The sequence below is a fragment of the Bombyx mori genome, chromosome 7 (assembly GCF_030269925.1).
Source record: "Bombyx mori chromosome 7, ASM3026992v2".
Taxonomy (NCBI): Eukaryota; Metazoa; Arthropoda; class Insecta; order Lepidoptera; family Bombycidae; genus Bombyx; species Bombyx mori.
This window is the reverse complement of record NC_085113.1, coordinates 142,219-168,568: the sequence shown is the minus strand read 5'-3', so window position 1 is coordinate 168,568 and position 26,350 is coordinate 142,219. Positions and strand designations below refer to the sequence as shown.

At 39.8% G+C, this 26,350-nt stretch overlaps 2 protein-coding genes across 4 annotated transcripts in view; one reads left to right on the top strand and one right to left on the bottom strand.

Annotated features, from left to right (window-relative positions):
• The window catches only part of LOC101737204 (EH domain-containing protein 3), a 30,043-nt gene extending 7,862 nt beyond the window's left edge, over positions 1-22,181 (top strand). The window contains exons 2-4 of one of the 3 annotated variants that reach the window (XM_012691440.4): positions 13,372-13,416; positions 17,745-17,915; positions 20,820-22,181. In XM_012691440.4, coding sequence (XP_012546894.1) covers positions 13,372-13,416; positions 17,745-17,915; positions 20,820-21,022 — 419 coding nt within the window. In that variant the 3' untranslated portion in view covers positions 21,023-22,181. Of the gene's footprint in view, positions 1-13,371; positions 13,417-17,744; positions 20,718-20,819 lie in introns of those variants that run through there. The other 2 variants (XM_004927406.5, XM_062669292.1) reach the window with 2 other exon arrangements.
• Positions 22,182-23,877: 1,696 nt separating this feature from the next.
• LOC101737064 (small glutamine-rich tetratricopeptide repeat-containing protein alpha) lies at positions 23,878-25,890 on the bottom strand. The gene has a single exon (XM_021348841.3). The coding sequence runs from the start codon at positions 25,128-25,130 to the stop codon at positions 24,273-24,275; it is 858 nt and encodes a 285-aa protein (XP_021204516.2). The 5' UTR covers positions 25,131-25,890; the 3' UTR covers positions 23,878-24,272.
• Between the last annotated feature and the right edge of the window lie 460 nt (positions 25,891-26,350).

Sequence of the window (26,350 nt, the reverse complement as noted above, 5' to 3'; positions counted from 1 at the left end):
GCGGGTACCAATTTTTCTAATGAAATACGTACTCAACAAATGTTCACGATTGACTTCCACGGTGAAGGAATAACATCGTGTAATAAAAATCAAACCCGCAAAATTATAATTTGCGTAATTAATGGTGGTAGGACCTCTTGTGAGTCCGCACGGGTAGGCATCACCACCGTACCTATTTCTGCTGTGAAGCAATAATGCGTTTCGCTTTGAAGGGTGAGGCAGCCGTCGTAACTATGCTGAGACCTTAGAACTTATATCTCCAGGTGGGTGGCGCATTTATGTTGTAGATGTCTATGGGCTCCAGTAACCACTTAACACCAGGTGGCCTGTGAGCTCATCCACCCAACTAAGCAATAAAAAAAAAAGTGACGCGTGCGGTGCGATGCGGTGCGGTTTACAACTTTACAAGTTTGCTTTCACGTTCAGTGATGAGTATAGTTTTACGGTCTGTTTGTGTGTTCGTCTCCGTGCGTCGTTAAGTCACGGCCCAAGGCAGCGCTGTCACGTGTTTATTGATTTTATATAATGAGTTGCAGCTGTGAGCTGATGGAACATATGTAGGTACGCAGAAAAGGCCATTTGGAACTAACAATACAATCGATACCGATTATACGAGTAGAGTACACTGCCAATTGATCAACCGATCTACGAATGTTAAACTCATGTTAAAATACCGCATTGACAAAATAACGCAAGGCGGACATGAATTCTGTAATCAGTCGAATAATTATTCTTTAAAATTACTGCACGTCCGGCTAGTCCCACAAATGACGTCATCGTTGTAAGGTTTGTTCGTACTCAAGTACTCAGTAGTAAAGTTATGCGACTTCGAACCGAGAACATGATTAATCAAACAAATCGTTATCTGCTAAGTGTTCGTGACTGTTATCGTACGTGGAATCTGTTTTGTAACTGGCTCGCTTTGTGCGCTATCATTTCGGGTATTGTATTGAACTGTAAGTACATTACACAGAGTAACGTAATTACATTATAAAATTTGCGAACATTTTGGACCAGTTATAAAAGTTATCAGTTGTTTTTAAATTGAGGTAGGTAAAAAAAAAACAAAGAGTTTTTCGACTTCGGCTCATCACGGCCGGGTGATATTTATCTTGCCGAGTTGGGTACATCGTCTTATCTGCCCGTAGCAAAGTAGGTAGTCTGCTGTTTCTGATTTAAAAAAAAATTCTACTACTAATACTGTGTCCTGACTACATGACAGTTTTACAATGTGATATTCCGTTCTCTGTGTGTGACCACGAAGATTGCGCAAAATTTGCATTGAATATTATACCTAGTGGAAAAAAAAACGTGTATAACAATTATTTTAACCTCGTAATTTGATAAATATGTTTTATATTACTAATATATTTTTTACATTCAAATATCATATATCACATATCATATCACAGATGTTAACCAATATGTTCGATTTAAAAGATTACAAAGTGTTCTTAGCTGGTTGTTGCGTGCGTATCCGCCAGCCTCTTGAAATTGATGCCCGCATTAAGTTTTTGAAAATGTTTGTTTGGTTCGTCGCTCTGTGTCGACATAGTTACACATTTTGAAGTACATAAGTAAAAGTTATCAACAACAAGCAGTACTCGAACAAAATATTATAAGGAAAATAATTTGGGGATTCTATTTTGTTATATAACACATCGTATGAGTAATGAGCAATTCTATGTTTCAATTAAGAAGCATAATATTAGTTCTCAATAAAATCGGTTCAATAGTGGACGTCGAGCTTCGTCTCAAGATTCAACATTGGACCAATTATCTTTTTATGTTTTATTATTCAAGTGATGTCCATGAATGCATAGAGAGAGATAGAGAGGGAGAGAGAGAGAGAAAGGTACGAAGTAGGTGTAAATTGGAATAACCGCTAAATGTTACAAATATGCATTATTTTGTGTCGGAATAAGATGATACGATGGTACTCTCAGTGCGGACTTAGAATAGCATTTTCTTTTATTTGCAAGAATGCAGCGTTTAAGGACGAACCGTTCGGGAAACAAAATATTTAAGTGATCACAGGTACAGTGTTGAGTGTATCGGCGTACCTATTAAATCCGAGGTATCCTTTTTTAATGTGGTCAAGGAGGTCAAGACAAAATTTATCTTTGACTCAGAGCGAGCGGTATGTTATAAATGCAGTTTGATACTCTTGAGGACACTCTCAGGTGTACAAAAAATAACAATAATACTTCGGAAAACATTTGTTCTCTTGCATAATACAGTTAGTGATCGTCGGCAGAGAAAAATATAAAGTGAATATTTTTTGCCCATCTTTATCGACTCAGCATTTACAGTTTCTCCCATTGCACGTTTTCTATCTATATCTGTGCTATGTGTAAATTATCACGTATTCTGACGTGCTTCCACGTAACTGTACGATCAGGGTAAAGATACCATAGATAAGAACGACTTATTGGAATTTTATGTATATGTTTCTCAATTGGAACAAAATTATAACGTGTATGTTGATGTGCGGCGTCAAGGGCACTCTTAATTTGAAAAAGTACGCTGTTTTGTGACTGATATTTTTGCGTAGGTATAGAAATCATGGGTCGAAATTTGTAATCCAGAAATAATGAAATATTGCATTATCCTGGGATAAGGTGTGTGATGTGTTTTCTGATCCACAAACTGGTCGATTTATAATTTTTTTGGTACATAAGTTAACGAACCGCAAGTAAACTGTCGCATTTATCATAGGAGATATGAGCCATATTTCATCCATCTCCGTTCAGCTATTTTCGCGTGACGGTACAGACTTCCACAGTTACGATATAAGTATTGTTACCGAGCTTGAGAGGCAGTACCGGTTGTTGAGGAGGAGAAAGAGGGAATATGAATGATGCACGGCGACTTTTCATTACTTTCCTTAGCTGTATTATTAGGGCAAGCCGCAACTGTCACTTTGTGTTCTATTTGCGGAGGTGCGTAAGGAAGACAAATAGCACACTGTTTATAAAACTTAGTGTTCAAATTTCTGCATCCGCGATTTATCTTGAGAAATTCAGAGAAACACTTGGTATCGCTGCAGTGCGAGAACCCGAACTGTTTCTTTTGTAAGAGTCTTGTCAAGTCACGTTCAATGTTTCCGGAGCTTTTTATAGATTTCGTGACATCGACCTTGGACTGATTTATCATGACTCATTGACATTCACTGGCTCGTAGAAAGTAGGGTATGTGTCAATTAATTTATTTTATGACAGCCGCCGCCACTACCATTGCGTTCGTTATTGGGGTTCACCAACACGACCTAACACCACGCTCGTCCAGTGCTATATGTCCACAAGTTGTCATATGACCGTAGAGTGCCATCGTTCATTCACTTATGACCTTTCACAAGCGTTCGATGTGCTCTGCAAATGATTCCGCTGGTCTTCGTAACTCAGTGGTCAGTTAGCGCTATCGATGTGCGTCATGACTCAAATGTCTCAATTTTCCGTCAAGTTAACATACAAACAGTTTTTATTAATCAAAGAACTCACTCGATCGAATTAAGACTCCCATGTGAGTATTTACTAAAAAGTAATGCATAACGAACGTCACCTTTAATAGCTTTTTTCTTCTATAAGCTAATTAATTACTCTAATGAAATTAGTTAATGTTAAAGGCTTGACAAACCTAAAGTAATTAATGAGTTGCGCATTATGTAGATTATGTTGAGTACATTATAACCGTACTCATCACTATTGGTTTAGTCCGATCTTTGGCCGGTGACTTGACTGCAGGACATAATGCTTTAAGCTATGAAGGTACGAGATTGTCTATTTAGAGAGGTCTGGGTCTACGGAGAGACTTCGGTGTACCGTGTGTTCTGTAGGAAGTGCTTTAAGAAATTCTTCGACCATTCCTTCATCTCTTTGCCATCGCACCGCCCACCACCGGACAGAGCTCATCGCCGTTTGAAATCGCTGCGTTTATAGACAGTGCGCTCCAGAAAAAAATTTTTGCACGTACCATTCGGCCTTAGAATGGACTCTGAGGCACGGTATTCTCAGAGCACTATGATATTTTCTACTTCAAAATAGGCTTACAGAGAGTACTTAGCGCTAGCTAACAGTTTAGTTTTACCCCTGGCATATCTGACGTCCATGGGCGTCGGTAACCACTCTCCATCAGGTGGGTCGTATGTTCGTTTCTGCTTCAAAGCCTAAGCTACAAAGGGGACATTGCTACTCCCACATAATTTTCGTACAAATCTACACTAATATATAAATCTATAGTGGTTTTTACGGATGTTCCGTTATAACTACTGAACCATGCATCTGATTGACTTGAAACTTGATATCCATGTAGAAAATACATGTAGTTAATGGATAGGCTAATATTTATATGAGTGTTGGACTCCCTAATAATAATGACAATAAATAATAATGTTCATTTTAAATGCCCAACGAAGCGGGCGATTACGGCTAGTAAGTCATAATCCAAGAACATTAAAAATAGAATCTCGATACAGACGATTCCAACACGCACCTGCACCTGACACCGCACCACGCTTATAAATGAAAATTTAAACTGAGAAAGTAGTTAATAAATGAAAGGTAAACGATGTATCGAGCCGCAAACTGCACAAGTTGAACAACTGCGGCCGGGCTCTCGGTGCGGTGCGGCGGTGCGGCGGTGCAGCGCGCTCTAAATACCGCTTCCGCATTAGTTCGCCGCGACCACGCCGTCCGCCGCACCGTAACACACACACACACCAACACACGAACTAGTTTGGCACGCGCTAAGGAACCGAGACTAATTATTTAATTCACCGCGTATTGATCGACCCGCGACCGGCTATTATATAATAATTAACTATGTTCGGTGCCACGTTTGGCACTCCGCAGGTTTTGGCGAAAACCCATTTAAGACAAGATATCACAACATCGACGACGGTTATAGTGATAACAGACCCAAATAAAAATATAGCGAATTTTGACAACAGCAGCTTAAAAACGACCTGTAAAATAAACGAGTAGGCCTTGGCAGCCAAGGTTATAATAATATTTAAAATGTTAAAAAGTTAAATTCAAATCTTTATTACAGTAAAACTGGTAATTTTAAAGCATCAAATACAAATTCTACCGTTAGATTTATTTATTATACCTAAGAGGATCACCAGCGTTGGTCATCGTCCCTCAAGAGTTCGACGTGCGAACTAGCCCATAGACACAGCCCTTTGAGTTTTTCGGCCGGTTTTCTCAGTGGGTGGCGATTCCGATCCGGTGGTAGATTCTGAGAAGCACTGCTCTTGCTAGGGCTAGTGTTAGCAAATTATCTCCGGTTAAGCCCGTGAGCTCACCTACCAGCCATAGCGTAGCTGGGATAGCCCCTTAGACTACCAGCAAATAAATAGGTACGGAAAAAATATCCCTAGCGAGATTGCAATGTAATGGCGTTACATAGGCGGTAACATATTATACTTTATTACCGTGATTTCACCATGAAAACTCACAGTCTTACACGTCCATATAATAATATATGTGTGATTCACGCTGTAAGCTGATAATGGCCTTATCGAGTTCAAAGTGGTATTTTTCTGTCGGTACCCTGTACGTATAAAACCATTAGCGATATGATATAATGACGAATGTTAAAATCAAGGCACCATTGTAAGTTCCACTTCCTGTCTCAAGGTTGAAGCGGTGTCTGTGTCGTCAATGGCCAACGACTCGCATAACGCCTTAGGGCTATATAATCTTATAAGAAGACTACATATTGTGGCTTATGGGCTCCGATATCCTCTTAATACGACAAGGACTGCGAGCTAGTCTGCCCTGAAACTCCTCAACTTAATATGTGCTTTAATATCCTTAAGCGAAGGCGGAAGTCAATGTAGTAGTAGTATATTAAAGTGTTGATTTACATAGAATGTCTTTTAGTAATACAGAGATCATCAACTTTCTTTAAATTTATTTTTATACTTTTAATTTCTATATTTTGTTTGTTTTGAAAACAATAAGACGGATTCTTAAGATATGTTCGAAGTATCGAACCTATTCATAGAACATTTGGTACATCATTATAGGATCTTGTGAAAGAAACATGGCTGAATTAGTGTACCTACTCTTTAGTATATACTCTCTTAGTGTATCTGATATGCTGTGTAGGCACTGATATCCAGTGTAGACAAGGCGAGTTAAAAGAATGCATCCAAAAACTGATTTTGCACCATGCCTCGTTAGTGTTGAACGATTTCCCAAAGTTCATTGACACTATTGACCCGTTGGCACATTAATGTATGGGAGACCTTGAAACGTGATTCGTCCCGGTCACAGTCGCGCATCGAGCCGGAACTACACATCACAATGAGAGCGTGACATGCTTCAGCAGATTACATTTAGAACCATCCAAGTTTTAGACATTCTTTGGAAACTAAATTCATGACGCACCCTGGTAGCTTGACCTAGGTTTGTTGACAATGTTTTGATATTTTTAATGAAATATGTGACGGTTTCTTTAAAAACGCTGCTAGTTCTAATATCTAATCTTACTTATAACACCTGATTGCACCGAACGTCGTTTTTTTGATGCACCAGGTATAAAGTGATTTTCAGAAACCCACATACAGACATTTAGCGGTAGGCAGCGGCTTGGCTTTGCCCCTAGCATAGCTGAAGTCCATTGGCGACGGTAACCACTCACCATCAGGTGGGCCGTATGCTCGTCTGCCTACAAGGGCAATAAAAAAAATCAAAAAAAAAGACATCAGTAAGTAATGTCAACATATATCGTGAAGAGTTGGGTGGTGTCCCGCTATTCAAACTGAGAGGCACCAGTACTTTGTTGCCAAAATAGAGAGGGAAAAAGCTGCGTTTTTACTAGTAGCCAAATAGGCTTATCCTTTAGTCGTAAAGCCCTCTCAGTTGCCTAGGAAAGCGGCAATGAGAGCGCAACACATACTTTCACCGACGCTGACGCGGACGTCCAGTACCGAATAGGTTGACCAGCGGTTACAACGGCAGTGGCTCGATGTACGGGTTGTTGTACCCACTAACGGCTGACTCAGACTTAAACTAGGTCATTTCATTATCAAACGAATTAGTTCAATTTATGGTTCTACAGTTAGATTTTCACATGCTAACTGATGGAATATATATTACTTTAAGTCCGTATCAGGATTGTTCTAAATTTTCATATTGACTTGACTACCCTTTACTTTCATTAAAATAGTGTGTTGTTCTTGTCAAAATTATTAGTCAGCTGTGACTTACCCATGATGAGAGTTGCTATTACATCACATTTGACAAGAAGTTTAAATGGCGTTTATAAAATAGTATACGACTTGTATACACACCGTCAAAATAAATGTATACTACAAAGTAGGTTTATTACGTTTTAGCGTCTATAAATAAATATATTTTTGCGATCAAAATATACCCGATAGCATGTATGCCAACAATAGCGGGGAAATGCCGCAAATTGCCGAACCGCATCGAACGTCGACTCTCACATCCGCGCTTCACACACGCCACACCACGTAACCACAGACGTAACATTACTCTTCAATCTACGGTTACACAGATACATATGTACGTATATACTAGAATAACCTGTTACTCCGGAGACACTTTCCCCTTTAATTCTGTGTTGTGGCGTTAATGTTGTGCAGTTTTAAGTGTTTTCGCTTAAGCTGGTCGTGAGCTCAGAGCGAACGTCACCCATTTCATTAACTATACCGGTACAACAAGCGACACGCACGCAGTATTTGGACGCGCCGCACTTTTATCTTGTTACAAAACCGATAACATTAAGCATCTACAAAGGACATTTGTAATTCATTTACGAGGCATCATTCCAAAACCCACAGGGTCGCTTACATCGCTAGCTAGTCATTTAATTGTAGGGTATAGTTCTGCATCCGCTGTGACATCAGTCGATGAGACTCATCTGTGCTTTCCATTGTGCGAGTCCGACCCACTTGACGCTCAATGCTCGCCCATTGTGTCAGTATCACGACCACACTACTCTTCATTTATACACTTATGATTCTACTGGAGTTCTAAAAAATATAGCTAACGCCTTTGCAACGTATAACAGTAATAAATACATCATTCATTTCAATCATAACTTTTCTTCAAGTAAATTGCAAACAGATTGAATTATATCTGTAAAAGAAAAACCGTTGCGAATAACACAAGGTATTTTTTTGCAAATTAAAGCAAGTTTAGTTTTTAAATTGACTTGACCTTTCATTTGATACATACCGACGTCGCCGATTGGAGAAAGGGCCCACCTGACTGTCATATGTTTTTATTATTAGGCTTAAACGTAAATCTGTATGATTTCCGTGAGATTCTCTAATATATAATAGTGCTGATTTGGTTTCGATTAGTTGTAATTTCTAAGGTCCTTCTTAATGCCTAGTCATTTTACCGAAAAAAGCTTTTTGATGCTGTAAATTCAAACATTTCCTAGGGCTGTAATGAACGAGTGTGTGTAGTTGTGCGGGTTCAAGCTCGATCAATGTCTGTTCAACACTCATTTATACTATTGATCTTTTATAAGTAGTGATTTAAGTAAACACTGCTTCCATGAAAAGGAAGTCTCATGCGTCTCATGAAAAGGCTATTTAAGCTTCGCGCAGACAGGTAGGTGAGCTCACGGGCTCAACCTGAGAAAATTTGCTAACACTGGAACCAGCAAGAACAGTGCTCTCAGAATCCAACACCATATCGGAAACGCGACCCACTGAGAAGATCCGGCGAGAAACTCAGAGGCCTGTGTCTGTGGGTTAGTTCGCTCGACGAACTTTTCCTCGTAATCAACAAGTTGGACGAGGACGGTGACCGGTTCTTGAAGAGCCTAAAAGCACCGAGAAAGGATTCAGGGGATCCGACAAGACATCGGGTCGGAAATAAAATCGTAAGTAAATAATGTATCGAAAACGATCTTATACCTAGTACACTTCGAAAAATTAAATATGTGCAAAATCAGTATAGATGAATGCTAGTGCTGTGCACATGCGTGTGGTTCACCACACATCAAACATAATGATTTTGCACGACTGTAATTAGACCACAGTACGATGACCACGCACAGAACTGACGATAACGGCGGTTAAATTACAGAAAATTCAGATTGACATTTATAGCCATTACGGGATCTATGAAAACAAAGTGCATCGTTGCTCTTCTTCCTAAAACCAGACCAGCTTGTTGGACTCTAAGACTGAAAAATCTGCGCGTTTTTAGAATATGCGTGATAGATTGAATGAACAGAGAACAGCCAATTCTATGTCGTTAATAAAACGATGTCGAAGCATTTATCTTTGATAAAAACAAATAGAATAGACCTAGAGAATGTGATAAATCACAACAGGCCTCAAATACTCATCTAGAAATCTGTACGGATGGTGCAACAACAAAGTCATGCCTATTATATGAAGACATACATAGATACACATAAATAAACCGATATTAGACTACAATACCCATGATCCAAGCGGAATGCATAGGAATAAGCGGCTACAACGATCGCGACTAAACATGTGGAACTCAAAAGACAGCCGACTGATTGATGTCATTTGTTTGATGACATGTATTGATGTTAACTTTACGGCGTGTAAGAGAGTTGGTATCGCGACATGTGATCTTGACCTCCGGTCTCCACGAACTGTCACCGAGGAAAGTGGCTTCCTGTAGTGGCCCGAGTCGCAGGTAGTCGTCTTCCCGCTCCCAGCTCGACGGCGCCAGATATGTGCGGGAGGCGCTTTCTGCGAGATGTTGGACTCGCAGAAGTTCAGCATCAGGACTTACCGCTGCCAAATACCGTAGTCGCGACTATCGACAGTCACAAGGTTCGGTTCTATTTGTGCCACGAGGATACTGACGCTGTTGAAGCAGGCTGTGGGAGGGTCTGGCTGTGCATATCCTTGTCGCCACCATAATGGTAGCAATCCATTTCGTCGTTCCCTTTATACAAGTATTGTTAGATTCAATAGTGACAAATATATCAATAATCTTATAGATTGAACTTTTCGTAATGCGTCATCGAATAACGGTCTTGATGGGATTCCATCGGGCGATGGCGTATGATAATCCGAGCTACGGGTCGCAAGCACCATACGCGCTCGCGACGTGCTGCGAATGACTAAGACATAATGTCACCATTGTCTTCTATACGGCTCGTGGGTTGGAGGATCGGTTTGATGAATATTTTATTATAATTATGAAATTCTAGTTTAGTGATTACATTAGACACTACACATAAGTACTAGAAAAAATAAACATATCAAATCTCGACATAACTGAATTTAATATGTAAAGATAATTTAGATCTTTATAATTATATTGTTCTGTTAAATACAACAATTGAAGCCGAACTGGATACAAAACTTCCGAATTAATGAAATATACATTTAACCTTCGAAGTTGTGAAATAATTTCGCTCAGCTTGTCGAGTCATCAAGGTGACGGAATTGTTTGGGCATTCGTGTCATCGTATAGGTACGTGCACCGCAAACATTGTGATAGCATTATCAAACAGTATCAAGATTTTGAGTTCAGATTACCAAGAAAAATATTGGAATTGTAAATGGTCGCTGTTTTCTTGACAATTATTTACAACTTATGTATGTATATAAATGTGGGCTTTGCTCGATTTGCGCAAAATGTATGTGTATTGTATGTATGCGTGAGTGCGTGCGTTCGCGTGGATGAATGGATTGATTAATTAGTAGAGTGACATATGCAGGGTATTCATTGCGTACCTACCTATATTGTATCTACCTGCCCTTCATCAAATTCACTACGCATATTGCTTGTGTTCAAAATTAAGATGCTTCTATTCCAAGTTAAGATGTAACAATATTTCTTCACCTATGAAGTTGCCGTTTCATAATACTGGCTTTGAAACGTAATTTATCTGTGGCTGGCAATTAATTCTAAATTCAAATGAATTTTATTTAAATAATATGGAAGTTTAATTTCAAATTTAACTCGCATTTTCGTGTTCCAAAATCCAAGAGTTTTCTTTCCACAAATTTGGCCATTTTTGTCGATTTTGCTCTCTTAAACGCCGCAAATAATATTATTTAACGTTTGATAAGAATCCCCAGTGCATAACGTTGCGATTGTCAAATAAATTAGTTAACGTGACTTTTGATCGACTTTGGGAGTGGTTTTCAGTTCAGTTGGAAGACGCCACTCCGATACTTGTGGACTAGTATTCACTGTCCAACTCGTAAATTCTCGACTCGTCACCAGTAACAATGCGTTTCATGAATGTAGGTTTAGAATTGATTCGTTCTTGTATTTTTTTTAATTTTTATTTATTGCCTAGATGCTCACAGCCCACCTCGTGTTAAGTGGTTACTGGAACCCATAGACATCTACAACGTAAACGCGTCACACACCTTGAGATATAAGTTCTAAGGTCTCAAGTATAGTTACAACGGCTGCCCCACCCTTCAAACCGAAACGCATTACTGCTTCACGGCAGAAATAGGCGGGGTAGTGGTACCTACCCGTGCGGACTCACAAGAGGTCCTACCACCAGTAATTACGCAAATTATAATTGTACGTCATAAATGTAATGTATGTCCTCAACGACTCTTAGGCGATTGAGTTTTTGGAGAAACTTCAGGTCTTTTGGGACCAGCCGAGCGGCAGCATATTTCATACTCAAGTAATAATTTAAAATGATACAGATTGACTCTATATCAACTATTTTCTTAATTTTTGCGATGTTAACTTCAGTTGCAGTCGTTGATGGCCCACCAGAGCGAGGAAAATCTTCCATCACATCTCGACCGCTTTTGAACGCTTTGTACCACTCATAAGCACGTGTTTTTGATAACGTCAAAGGCTTACAAAAGGCATGACATGATTTCCATTGGCGTTGCCCAATTTAAGACAACCTTTTCGATTTTGTCGGAAATGAAATTCGCAATACACACTGTATATAATTATAAACAGCACAGTATTTAATCTAAATGACAGATACAATTCAAACTCCCGGCTAAAATTGAGACCAGTTTGCCGATCTAACAACAACAAAAAAAAAGGATTTGGATTGGATGTATGTATACTATTACCAAACCTTTTCCTTTAATTGTATTATAAAACCTTGCCTCTTGGCATATATCATTATGCTACGTCACAACGAGTTATTGTGAATAACAAAAGGTGAATATATAATACAGTATTTAGAAAAAAAAACGTTTCAACGAGCAACTGATCGTGAATGATCGAGAAGAATTCTAGGAATTGTAGATTATGAACAGAGCAAATGAGCATCGGGTGTCACACCACAATATCACTTCAATGAAACCGATCAAAAGGCACCCAGTGTGTTATGTGTTGTGTTCTCCGTAAGAGCACCAACGTCCTTGACATTCGTGATGCCTATTATCAAATGGGACGTCGTCTAGTTGGCGTGCCATTATTCATGTGTCGTCAAATTACTGGTGGTCGGTGGGCGGCGGCGGATGCACATCCTTCTTACTGCGGTCCAGCTATCCTGTGCAGCCTCGACCTTCAAATCTCTGGACGTAACCAATCTGTATTCGCGTGATCCGAATGGACATTAAAGACACTAACTGGGCATTTTAGTGATATATCTAATTGTTCGTGAAAAGACAAGACAAGACATTCTTGTTGATGGCGTGAGTGATGGTTGCATGGAGTGATGATTTACCCATATGTCGCTATGCCTTGATCGATACAGGCATTCGTGAATACAATGTACCGGTATTTGCTCTAAAAATTGGAAAAGTTGAACTAGACGGAACGTTCGAAGTCGTCGTTGCCTAAGAGATAAGACGTCCGGTGCATTCGTGTTGAGCGATGCACCTGTGTTCGAATCCCAGGCGGGTACCAATTTTTCTAATGAATTACGTACTCAACAAATGTTCACGATTGACTTCCACGGTGAAGGAATAACATCGTGTAATAAAAGTGAAACCCGCAAAATTATAATTTGCGTAATTACTGGTGGTAGGACCTCTTGGTGAGTCCGCGCGGGTAGGTACCACCGCCCTGCCTATTTCTGTCGTGAAGCAGTAATGCGTTTCTGTTTAAAGGGTGGGGCAGCCGTTGTAACTATACTGAGATCTTAGAAATTATATCTCAAGGTGGGTGGCGCATTTAAGTTGTAGATGTCCACGGGCTCCAGTAACCACTTAACACCAGGTGGGCTGTGAGCTCGTCCACCCCTCTAAGCAATAAAAAAAAATAGATTCGAACCACATTAATGGAGCGCTGTCAGGCGCAGCCGTGAAGCCACCGCCGCCTGTTTGCCTATTTCATAGAACCACGCTTATGAAAGTACACTCACCACGTAACGTAGCCTGGATGCTATATGTATGTATATGTACATATTATGATAATAAAATTGATTGTTTGTTTGCATGATTCCACATTGCAGTAATGCGACAGTCTCCGAGCATTGGTCGGCTTCGACTATGGGAAAGTAGGTTGACACATTACGCACTTTATAATGGGCTCGCTGTTTCATGTCATTGTTTGTGATGCTCGATGGGGCTTTCATTTGAACTGTCGCTTGGTTGGGTCGCGGCGCGGCGCTCCATGTTGTGTTGTCATCATGAGATTTGTTTTTAGTCCTTTTAGTGCTGAGTTTATTTTCACATTTTTTGCATAAATTGCTAAAGGATGTTTGAAAAAAAAGTACCTTATAAAAAATACAAAAATGAATCCTAAATTAATTCAGTAAAATAATTTTAAATGGCTATTTATAAATGCTATTAATTAATTAAAAAAGTTTCCGTGCGCGCGGTAAGACACGTCCGTACAGGTCGATATTTCGACGATCCGCACTTTAAATACATTAATAGAGAATCGATCTATCGACGGTTCGCGCTCAAAGGGTTAAAGGGAGTTTCGTAAGTGTGTAACATTGGAAAAAATGTACCTACTGTGGTGGTAGATCGTGATAATATGTTCCCTCGGGACTTGCCACTGCCACGTGAACAAAGTATTATCTTCCTATTTGTTCGTACTTCAAAGAAATTCTTCAAAACGGTTTGCAAATGTAGGAATTTGAAACCTTGCTTCTTCGTGAGGTTTAATCACATGTTCAGATTAAGCTGGTCTGAAAACAATAACTGTTAAGGGACGTACAGTTTCCCTGTAGACGCATCGAGCCGAAATTCCAATACTGGCCAATCATCTAAGAGTAATAGCTATGAAGTTATCATGCCAGTCAAACAAATACATGCGGTGCCTCTACAGCACACAACTGTACAAGAGTTCGATATGGCTGGCCACGAGGTAGGTTGCGCTTGCTAAAAATTGTCGCTTATACTTTAAATATGACTTGGTAATCGAGAAAATAACGACAAGTCTCAACCGGCGACCTACCTTTTGAATTATCTACACTTAATATCGCCAAGTCACGACCTTATTGGAATTATCCCGCAAGCGTTATTGAAGTAGTATTAAAATGATATTCGATGTCGCTGTTATTTATTAATTAACAGCTCTGCGATGCTGCCTGCCCACTTGTTAATAGAATATACTATATATAGCACGAGTGTTTGATTGAACATTTCCGTGATGCTGTTTACATATAAAATCAAATTATAGCTGACGTCAGCTGAGCTTCAGTGTCGCTTGATGTGGAGCATGATGTCCGCGACGACCTAAGTAGAGAAAAGAAACGGCGTGACCTCGGGCAGAACCTTCGTAATTACAACAAGATCATCGAACTGATTCATTGAACAAAACGTATTATTATAATTTGTACGCTGGCCTTTTTATTTCATTAATACCCTTGATAGTACAATCAATCTACAACAATACATGCAAAAACTAAATGCATTTCGGTCCAACAGAGTATTTAATTAATCGACCTTGTTGACGTCGAAATGTAGGCTATTTTTTATTTTCGAACAAATCGTTTACAACCGCCACCGTGATGCTACTAACTTTTTTTTTTTTTTTTTGTTGCTTAGATGGGTGGACGAGCTCATAGCCCACCTGGTGTTAAGTGGTTACTGGAGCCCATAGACATCTACAACGTAAATGCGCCACCCATCTTGAGATATAAGTTCTAAGGTCTCAATTATAGTTACAACGGCTGCCCCGCCCTTCAAACCGAAACGCATTACTGCTTCACGGCAGAAATAGGCAGGGTAGTGGTACCTACCCGTGCGGACTCACAAGAGGTCCTACCACCAGTACAACTACTTACAAGTAACGTAGCTCACGAGTCACGGTAGAAGATAGACCAGTCATATAAGCTGCTGTTAGTCCTGAGGCTGTACTGCTGGAACAAAGGTCCGCCGTTCATTCTGTAACGTCCCCGCGGTGTTGTGTGCCCGCGGGGGTGGTATAGTCGGTCGACTCGTCGCGTATCACACGACATTCCTCTGAACAAGTTGTTTATGATACATAATCACAACAATGTGTTGTCGTGTTTATCGTAGTCGCTATTAATGAAGTGCAAGGTGATGTCGCAGCCTCATTAATACTAATTGCAAGGCTACTCGTACAAGCATATGTAAATACGACAGATGAAACCTTATCCTGATCAATTAGGGTAATCGTTGCGTCAGTCGGCACTAGCGTGACTGCTGTGCAGCAAAACATCATAATCTCTGTTTTTGAAGTGTTTTCAAGTGCAAGGGTAGATGGTCACGTCCAGGTTATATTTACTAAAATTTTCCTGTACTCACTCGTGCTAAAATCGTGACCTCGCTTGCTCATCTAAACCCGTAAAAAATATGTCAAGAGTTTCTCAAAAAATGCGACAGTTACATGGGATTTGAGATAAATAATAGTTTTTTATAGGCCTTTTTTCCAGACCAATTATAAAATTAATTACAACAGTCTTTATCAATACTAAACTTCAGTTTGCAATTTTTTTATATTTGCTTCCTGTTACTTGATTGATATTCTGACCGCTGATATGGAGCGGTTTTGTGAGTAAACTCTCACGGCTACATGTATGCAGTGGTAGGATTTCCCAATCGTCACTATGTCGCCACTTCCAACGGAACAAACAGATCCATCTGACAAACCCTCGTCTGACAAGCCCACAACTGGATTAGGGTTTTTCTTTGTCAAGTCTTTTTGATTTAAGTTCATTATAATTTTTTTTTATTGCGTAGGTGGGTGGACGAGCTCACAGCCCACCTGGTGTTAAGTGGTTACTGGAGCCCATAGACATCCACAACGTAAATGCGCCACCCACCTTGAGATATAAGTTCTAAGGTCTCAAGTATAGTTACAACGGCTGCCCCACCCTTCAAACCGAAACGCATTACTGCTTCACGGCAAAAATAGGCAGGGTGGATATAATAATTAAGAAGATGGCATATATATTTTTTAAATTGTAAGGATCTCTTGGGTGAGCTTTGCTTTTCATCCGAAATACTGGATACTTAGTCACTGCATGCATAAATGCTGGATTAAATGGGGAAATTTGTATATTTTCATTATTAGGTTCACTGGATAACTTCATTCACTTCACTAACAGGATAGATTCAACTAGATAAAATGAACACACATTAACATTTAACTGAACAGGGAAAATAAGTATACTTTTGAATTACTCCTTTTGGGTGCGAACACAACTTGTATAAGTTCGGTTGTGTTAAAAGTCGCTACATGTTGCCTTTAATTTATGAAATAATAAAGTAACAACACATATACATAAAACTAAGGAAAGTAGCTATAAAATGCAATACAAACTAACTTCTTCTAACTAACTTCGGTAGGCAGCGGCTTGGCTCTGCCCCTGGCATTGCTGAAGTCCATGGGCGACGGTATCCACTCACCATCAGGTGGGCCGTATGCTCGTCTGCCTACAAGGGCAATAAAAAAAAAATTCAACAAATAAAAATAATGTTCAATATAAAACATAAAAATCAAATGAGCTCAGTGTGGATCGCGGAACTTAAACTTAATATAAGCGAGAGTAGAGAAGTTGGACAAAGCAATATGTCGATTTAATCACGTATACTATTAGTCACTTCCCAGTCATACCACAGACAGGAGAATGCTGGACAAAACTAGCACTTGACAGAATCCAAAATTGGGCACGCAGTATGTTTTGATGAATAATTAAATATTTATTGTAATTGGGGATTTGTAAAAATTTGCGAGTTCTTTAACGAAACCGTTTGATATATCATATAGAAATTTTTTTCGACTTCAAGATATTCCAAAATTTTTAAACATGCTTAAACTCAAAGCGATGACCGTAATAATAACAATTCTCCCGCGTCAAATCCTCTACAGAATACCTTACATTCTGCCGGTTCCTCTCATCCCGTCCGACTAAAAACCGTAAAAGTGTTTCAGAAATATCTATGTGTCGCGGTAAACTTAAACGTTGTATTTGTACTTGTAGTAGGTACTACATTGTTAAGTAAATGACAAACGTACCTACGTAATGCAAATATTACAATTTTAATCTGCCGGCGTGCACGCTGCGCCCCTCCGCTGCAAGGACGCTCACGTCGGAGCACCAAGCTAATGTTTTTGCTCATCACCTAAACGTGAATAATTTGAAAACATTGATAAAAACTGTGTAGCTACATACACAGCACGCGCGCTGCGACCTCACAACTGCTCACATTGTATTCAACTCTACTTATTAGTATTGTTCTTAGGTCTTTTCTTATTGTATGTTCTTACAGGGATCTATTTGGGTTTTAAAAATGTATACTACATGTAATTCTAATAAATCTAAATTCTAAATGATGATAAACGTATACTACATATATAAAAGGGAAGTTTGTTTTGAAGTTATCAGAATGTTATTTCCAATTCCAGGTGGTGCTTTCGAAGGTGTAGAAGACCAGGTCTCACCATTCGGTTACGGTCGGGGCGAGGGCGTGGACGCCGGCCACGGTGACCCGGAATGGATCTGCAGCAAGGAGAAACCGAACTACGACCGAATCTTCCAATCTCTGAACCCGATCGACGGCAAAGTGACTGGCGCCGGTACGAACATGCAAATACTAAAATACCCCGAGCCGCGAGGGACGGTCCTTCTCGACAGAACTCTCCAAATAATGCACTCTGCCACACAAAACTGCACTCTATTGTCAGAGCTGTGCATACATTTACACCATACTAATAGCGATGACCCAAATTTCGGTAAAATTGTCGACGCTCTGACAGTCGCCAATGAGACCTGCAGCGCGGTAGCCCGGTGCCTGGTCGGGGCCCGCGGGAGAGAGGACGACGACATGTCCTTTAGGGAGCCTGTAGTTGAATCGCCCAGTGTTAGCCGATGCCATTCGAACGAAGATGATACTCCGTTCGATACATCTGACGACACGGCTTCCGACACCAGCGCTGATGCAGCTCCTAGTCGTGAGCCTCCTGCTCGTGAGCCCACAACGAACACTCAAAGCATTTTAAATCCGTTGCGGCTTATCCGTACCGTGTTCGGTGTCTTTGAGGCGATCGTTGTAGCAACAGTTACAGTCGTTTTATTCATGATTTCATCTCAGTTACTGTTCATGTTGTTGGCGAAGGCAATAACCGGGGAGACGTATTTCGAGTTTTCTGTTGAGAAGACTCCAAATACTTGGTTAGAGAAGGCTAAAAGCTTAACGTTCGGTGCTGAAGACGAAATCGTGAAGCTAGAGCACGTGGCCGGCCTGCTCCAGCCCCGGATCGTCGCCAGCCTCGCCCGGTACATCGCGCAACGACTCGGCCCCGACGATTAGGCATTTTGTCTTTCCTACTCGATATCAATAAAAACATATAAAATAACAAAAATATCGTAAAATGGAAAGAGAAATATACGCACAGGATATAATCTAGATAATAGATCGGGGGAAAATGTTTCTTTTATATATATAAGTATATTATGTACAAATTCAAGATATTTTTTGTCCCAATTTATTTACATATAAAAAATGTATAGTGATATTTTGTTCGATGACAACTTTTTACTTACAAGATACGAAAAAACTTTTCTCCGATATACCTAATATAAAAATGTTTAAATATATTCTCACTTAATACTTAAGGTTCTAACTCCTTGCGTCCAAAATACCGCCCGGATGTGTCAAATTCAAATTCAAATTCAAAATAATGATTTTGAATTGAATGATATTTCAACTTGGATGTCATCAAAAACACACTTGTTGAATGTCAAAATGTAAAAGAAAATGTTAATGAATGTTAATGTTAAATAAAAAAAATAAAAATGTCTCCCAATAGCGTATGGAGATGAGTCTAGACATCTTCGGCCGGGTAACCATTGTCCAAGACGTTCAATCTTGCCCCTGCCGGTCGCCGCAATGTTATGTCGTAGGACCCCGGCGTCTCCGCGCAGGGTCGCCGCGGGTAGCTGCCCACTTCAACTTTCAACTCTGAATTGAAGTTCACCTCGTGCTGTTGTCAGCCAAACGTAAATAATGTGTGGTACCGATAAATACGCCTCGCGCCTTCTTCAAACGAGGCTTGCGGAGAGTACTTAACAGTAGGCAGCGGCTTGGCTCTGCTTCCGGCATTGCTGAAGTCCATGAGCGACGGTAACCACTTACCATCAGGTGGACTGTATGCTCGTCTGCCTACAAAGGCAATAAAAAAATCAAATAACTTGTAATATGTTACAATATTATAATACTACTATATTCTATCTATGGCGGTATCCGGTGTATTATTGTTGTCCGTCTGTAGTCAGTTGATACAACATGACCTCCGTGGTCTGCTTGACCAACGCCAACTGTATCTAATCGTAATTTTACGGACGCGTAATATTGAAACCATCCTTTCTACATTAATTGAAGGCAAGTAACAGATCTACCGCTTCCCCTACTTTTAGTTCAGTTTCTTGATACTTCATGTTTAAGCTTTGCATTTTGCTAATTAGCTTCGTCTTTCGCACTGCAATGATTTGTTAACTCATTTACGAAATTAAACGATTTTTGTTGCCCAAGGTGTAATCTAAGCACTAGTCTATGATGCTACGATTTACATTATATTGCAACAGGTCCCTTTATCCAATTAAATTCTACTTGTTGCAAAGACGAAGCACTATACTGTAGTAAATATTCAAATTCTATTTGTTTGTTTTTGTGTAAGTTCTAACAGTAGATGCGGAATAATGTGTATGACAATAACAATAACGGTAGCAATAGGTTTATCGTGATCGTTGTTTAGGCGGACAATATTCAACTCGGTACCGTATTCACTGCGTACACCTACCTACCCGTAATTTTACTACGCGTTGTGCTCGTGTCTGAAATTCAGGTGCTTAAGTTCCAAGTTAAGACATAATATTATACTTATGAAGTTTCCGTTTTATAATACTGGCCATTTGGAACGTAATTTATGTGTGGCTGGCAATCAATTCTAAATTCAAATGAATTTTATTTTCAAATTCATTTATTTATTAATTGATTAGAATTATTTTATTTTCATTATATTTGTATACTTTTCATAATTAAGGACACAATAGGTATGTAGCAATACGAGTAATCATGGAATACGAGTATTGTCGCGGTACAATGGCGGAGCTGCTACAGCTATTAGCCGACAGGATAACATCCAAAAATATTTTACACATATTATCTCTAATAGTTAGTATTTAGTAGTCAACGTCCTCGCGGTCTCAGGTCATGCTGTAGAGCTGCTTCGCGGCACTTCGGCACACTACACATCCTGCACAGAGACCTCATTAACGCGAAAATGAGAGCGTACTATTATCTGCCGCTATTACGTCACCACATCATGTCACTCGACAGAATGTAGTAGTGTTTATTAAAAGTTATACTGAACAACGAAGAGTCCGTAAATATGCTACATTTCTGTGTCTGACAAATTATACTAACACATTTTCAAAATAAACTCGTATTGTTGCTTATATTACGAACTATTTTTCAACAGCCGCAAAGACAGAGATGGTGAAGTCGAAGCTGCCCAACTCTGTGCTCGGCAAGATTTGGAAGCTCTCCGACATCGACAAGGACGGCTTCCTGGACGAAGAGGAGTTTGCGCTCGCGATGCATCTCATCTCGGTGAAGGTGGACGGACACGACCTGCCCACCGAGCTGCCCTCGCACCTCGTGCCGCCCTCCAAACGGAACTGAACGCGCTGCGGTCCGCGGGCCCTCGACCAGCACATTTAGTCTATTTGTAATTTATTGAACTTTGTAATAGAGATATATTTGTTTACTGCACTGTTGTTGCTTGTTTTATTTGGCTTCCGACGCCGCGCGACCACTTTGTTATTGTTCTGAAGTATTCAATTTATGAAACCAATTTTTTTTATATTTTTATCGTTACATATATCGAAAATAAAATATATTTATTTAGATATAATTTTTATTATAATAATTTATAATAAAAGATTTAAATGTCATATGTAGCTGCATCCAATGTTTTAGCTTTATCTACTTAACTTTTGTAGAGGTAGGTCTAATTGGTGCGCAGAATGATTGGTTTTCAAAACAATATGTATGCGTCGTCCGCGCGCGGGCGGGGTGTGACGCGCCTGCAGACGGACGCTTTCACTTATGATTATTTTCTTTACAAAACACTTCAGTGAACCTTCAAATTACATAAAAGTTCATTAAAAACGGTAAAGGTAATCCTTCCGTGAAGCTACTATATCGAGGGGTGAAACGCTCTGGTTTAAGCGATATTTATCTTTGTAATTAAAGGTCCGTTTTATTTGGTATCACCATCAACAGTTCGATGTTTTTAATTGAATTTTAATTAAGTTTACTTCATTCAAATAACTGAAAAAGATTTTTTTCGTTATGTGATATTTTTTCCAAATTTTAAACTTTAAATGGCTCTCCTGTAGAGTTGCAATAATGTCGCTTAAAACAAACAGCCTCTCACCCCTCGACATGTTGTTCCTGCACAGATAAAGCGGTGTATTAGTCTTCATATTCCTTATATCATAATGTTTTAGAATTTATATTATACATGATAAAAAAGCAAATTGTAACGGCGCTGTCATGTCGCACAGGCGCCCCGCTACTGCACTACATAATAATATGTAAATAATATATCTTATTATGAGAATAACGTAAAAGTTGTTTTGTATTCTCGTTCTCATATAAAGCCGCCGAGATGAGCTTAGTGTTGCAGCCTGTAAGCAATTCTCAGCATCCGTTTGGCGCGAGACGAGCTTTACTTTGAGTTGTTTTTACATTTTGCTACTATGTGTACATAATGATATGTAAATTAATAATGAAAATAAATTATACATAGCATGTAATAAATAGATAAGAAAGCACATTGAAGAGTTTTTTTCGTCTTCTAGAATTAAATTATATATTCAATTCACAGGTTTAATACTGATATCTACCTGTATGATATGTACCTAACTGAACCTTTAGCAGTGTCAACCCTACAAGGAAATGATCCCCTGAAAGTAATTATAATTTTTAATGTTAAGATAGTCGAAGTGAACTTATCAAGTGACAGTCCTATCTTTCAAACCGGAAATTTTAACTGATCGTCTGAATGACTGAGTGAGTCGATTGCTTGGTTGATCCTCCTCCTTGCGTCGTATTCTTCACTGCTGAGGGTAGCCACCACTCTTGTATGACCTTCGCACGCACGATCTTTCTCCACCTATTCTTGTCTCTGGCGGTGTGGAGCGTTGTGAAATGTGGAATCAAGAACGGTACGGATCTGATCGGACTGGTCGGACTCTGCAAAGCCACTCGGATGACAGCCGCGAGGAGATTTCGAGTTCTTGCAAAATTAATACGTTGGTCCAAAATGCTGACTACGGAATACGGAGAATCTTTCTCCAGCACCACATCTCAAAGGTGACAATCCGTTTACGCTCTACAGATTTCAGAGATCAAGTCTCAGCGCCATAAGAAAAAATCGAGATTGGTTGGTATAGTGGTTAATACGCTTAGCTAAAAGACCCCGAGGACGAGGTTTAACACCTGGCCAGAGTTCTTGTCAAAGTTGTTTGATATTGGGGAACCGGCACCCGTAACGGGAGGAGTTAATGTGGAAACTTAAATAATAATAATGTAACGGGAGGAGTTAATGTGGAAACTTAAATAATAATAATAGATGGAACGACGAAAGTTGCGATTTTTATTTATATAGCGTCGGCGAAGTATGACTTATAAAAAGGGTGTCTAAGTTGACGCAGCTCTAGTATCTACTCTCCGCGGAGACCGGCGCGGCGTCCTCGGTGTGCCTGGTGTGCGTGTCTGGTTGTAGTGTTGACCGCGGGAACCTCCCTACTATGTCCGGGTTCTGACCCCGGGCGGAGATCGGACATCGGGTGTGAGTGCAGTCGTTTGGTGCGGTAGGGTCCTAAAAATATCCTTGGGCTCGCGGTCTGCTGCCAGACCGTCAAGTCCCACATATCCCGCGTGCCCCTTAGTCGCGGATACCTCGTAGGAGGTTCGACACGCTGACCGAAAAAAAAACTTCAGTTCACTAACCTTTTTTTCAAATGAAGCTAACTAACTGAAGTAACATTTCCTGAGGCGAACGTCTCATTTCCACATAGTACTATCTGTTAGCTAATCGTAATTCTTACGTATTCCTTAACCCTATGTACAGATCTCACTGCAAAGGTGATCTGTGGACCATACTGTCAGTAAATCCTTCCCGTTTCTTCTCTCACCATTAGTTCGTTCTGAGCTGAAGAATTCTAGTCACATAAAAAAATTAATACAATAGAGATTTCCACCTGTCTTAAAATGAGCAGTAGCATTAACTTGGTGTTGTCTTTGGGTTCTGGACCACTCAACACCAAATAGGCTTTGATTTCATCTGCAAATATAATGTAATAAAAATAAACTGGTAAAATAGTGTACAAAATGATTAAATATTGAATTTGAATTCTATTTTCAAACCCGATCAAGATTAATGTTTTTTTTTACTTATTGCCCAAATAATAAAAAATATTATTTTGTTAATGTTCACTGACTATAATGTTCTCGAAATTAAAATTCCCTTTATATTTAAATATATATTTATTAAAATTACCAATTAGTCAAACATAAGCTAAGGATAGCTCGGGAACAAAAATTTATTACACTGTTCCCTAATAATTAAACACTTGCACAAGTTTCTCTATGTGAAGTATGGTGAACCAAAATAATTTTAGTATCATATTCTTCTGGATGTTTATATAGGAACAGTATTTATTTGAAGCAGCATGTTTTACATCAGTATTAGGCTGAGTTGTAGTGTGATTTGAGAAACGTTTAACAATTTTTAACAAATAAAGTAGAATTTCACTCTTATCATGTGAAGTTGGAATTGAGAGAGAAGACAAAAGTACAGACCAGTATGAGAATTGAGGATCCCAGTCCCCTCTCACAGGCTCAATACTAATACACATCATTCTCACTGAGAAGGTGGCTGATTTTCACCAGACCCTGGGGGTCGAAGCTGACGTCGCAGTTGCTCTACCAAATCAGGATTAGCAGCTTGCATTTGTTGTGCCAATGATTGTCCCACTTCTAACAACGCATTAATACCTCCTGGGGGCACCTCTCCTACACCCTGAGCTCCCCCTGTCGTTGTCATCAACCCTGAAATGAGGTTCTGCATATTAGGGTTAGTGAGCATCTCCGTAGCCATGTTGATCAAAGCAGGATTCCGGAGTAAGCCACTCAGATCGTTAGGGCGCTGTGCTAAGGTTTGGTCAGCGAGTTGGAGGTTTTCTCGGTAGGACTCGTTCTCAGGGTCGAGTTGAGCGGCGCGGGCGTAGGCAGCGCGCGCCTCGCAGTGTCTCTCGAGGGCGGTGAGCGCGAGCCCAAGGCGTCCGTACGCCTTGCTATAGTCAGGCTGTAGGGCGAGTGCTGTGGTACAGTCGCTCACCGCTGCCTCGGGGTCGCACAGCCTGAAATGCGCAGCCGCGCGATTGCAGTAGTAGACTGCGTTTCTTGGGTCGATCTCTATGGCGCGCGTGTACTTTTCAAGCGCTTCGTTGTAACGCTCAGCTTTCATGAGCTCGTTGCCTTCGTTCTTGAGTCGTTCGGCTTCAGCCTTGTTAGCGGGCGGCCCCAGTCGCTGACGGACAAGCTGCAGTAAGTCCAGGCCTCGAGCCGCATCTTCCGTCGTCAGCTCGAAAGCGGTCTCAATGCATTGCACGCCGACTTCGACACTCTCTCTAGAATCAGGGCTCAAAGAATCGCCGTCCAATTGCTGTTTTAGAAAGTTCACGATACTCACTGCAACTATTTTGATTTCGTTTGACATTTCTATTTTTAAGAATTGCTTTTAACTGCGCAAAATACTGAGCTTCTACGCTTCGTTTAGACTTTAGATTACCAATTTACACAGAAGGTAGATTTTAGACTTGTCACACATTTATGAAACTAAATATCACAGTTGTCAAATTGACTTTGACAGTTTGGACGTTGCCTGCTTAATCATCAACAGCCTGGTTTTGGTCTGTTTTTTATAAATGGACCAAAACCAAATGTTTTAAGGGAAATCGAAACAGCATTTTGGGTGTAAATAGCGTATCTAAAGACCCAGTCTGGCGAGAAGCCGATGCAGCTACGAACTTAATTGTCTATGGAATGAAATCTTAAAGTTCTAAAGGTGCTAGTGAATGGCCATATGCAAAGAAAGAGAGAGGTAGGGATAAACCAAAGCCTTGGTACGAAAATTACTGGACTTACGTGATTTAGATGCGGAAGAATGATGTCACTGGATTTTTTTAAAATTCTTTATTAGAGCCATATACCTAGTTGTCGGCCCTAGATTATACACTTAACTGTTGTCGGCTGTGTAAATAGAGATATGTTTTCGTGGTGTTCTGGAGAAAATGAAAGTAATATCCATTGAATTTAAAAAACGGTCCGGAGTAAAGTTATCACAAAATTAATTATTGAAGTTATACTTCTTTAGGCGCGTTATGAAAAATTTATGAGAGTGAAATTTTACGATGCGCGCCCACCGTGACACAAAATTAACAGAAATGAACTTGCCTACTAAATCGCTCATTACAATACGACCGACGTAACTTGGCGAGTCTGAATATAGCCGCAGGTGAACTTTCCGAACCGTACCGAGAATTGCCGAATTTATACGATGTCAAGAAAAGGGATGTCCAATATGCGTGTTTGAGGATGTTGTTTAATCGATTTTTTTTCAAATTGATTAAAATTTAAATTAAAAGAAAAGAAATAAATTTAATAAATATAAAGTATAACTTCTTACGCGCGTACATAAGTACAAGCACCCTTTTTTTTTAAAATGAATACAGTTTTTTAATTAGTCGATGTTTCCATTTCTATTGTAATTCCATTGTAATATTACATTTAACATAATAATACTGTAACAGTTATTAAGTCAACGAAGAAGTTGATTGAAGACTTTTGGCGGGAACGTGTTTTTTTACTGCTTCTTCAGTATATAATAATAGTGGCATATTATTAAGTGTTATTTTTTTAATTGCCGTATAGGCAGAC

Bases quoted from the DNA above. Each gene is read 5' to 3' on its own strand.
- LOC101737064 (XM_021348841.3), bottom strand. From the start codon at position 25,130: ATGTCAAACGAAATCAAAATAGTTGCAGTGAGTATCGTGAACTTTCTA.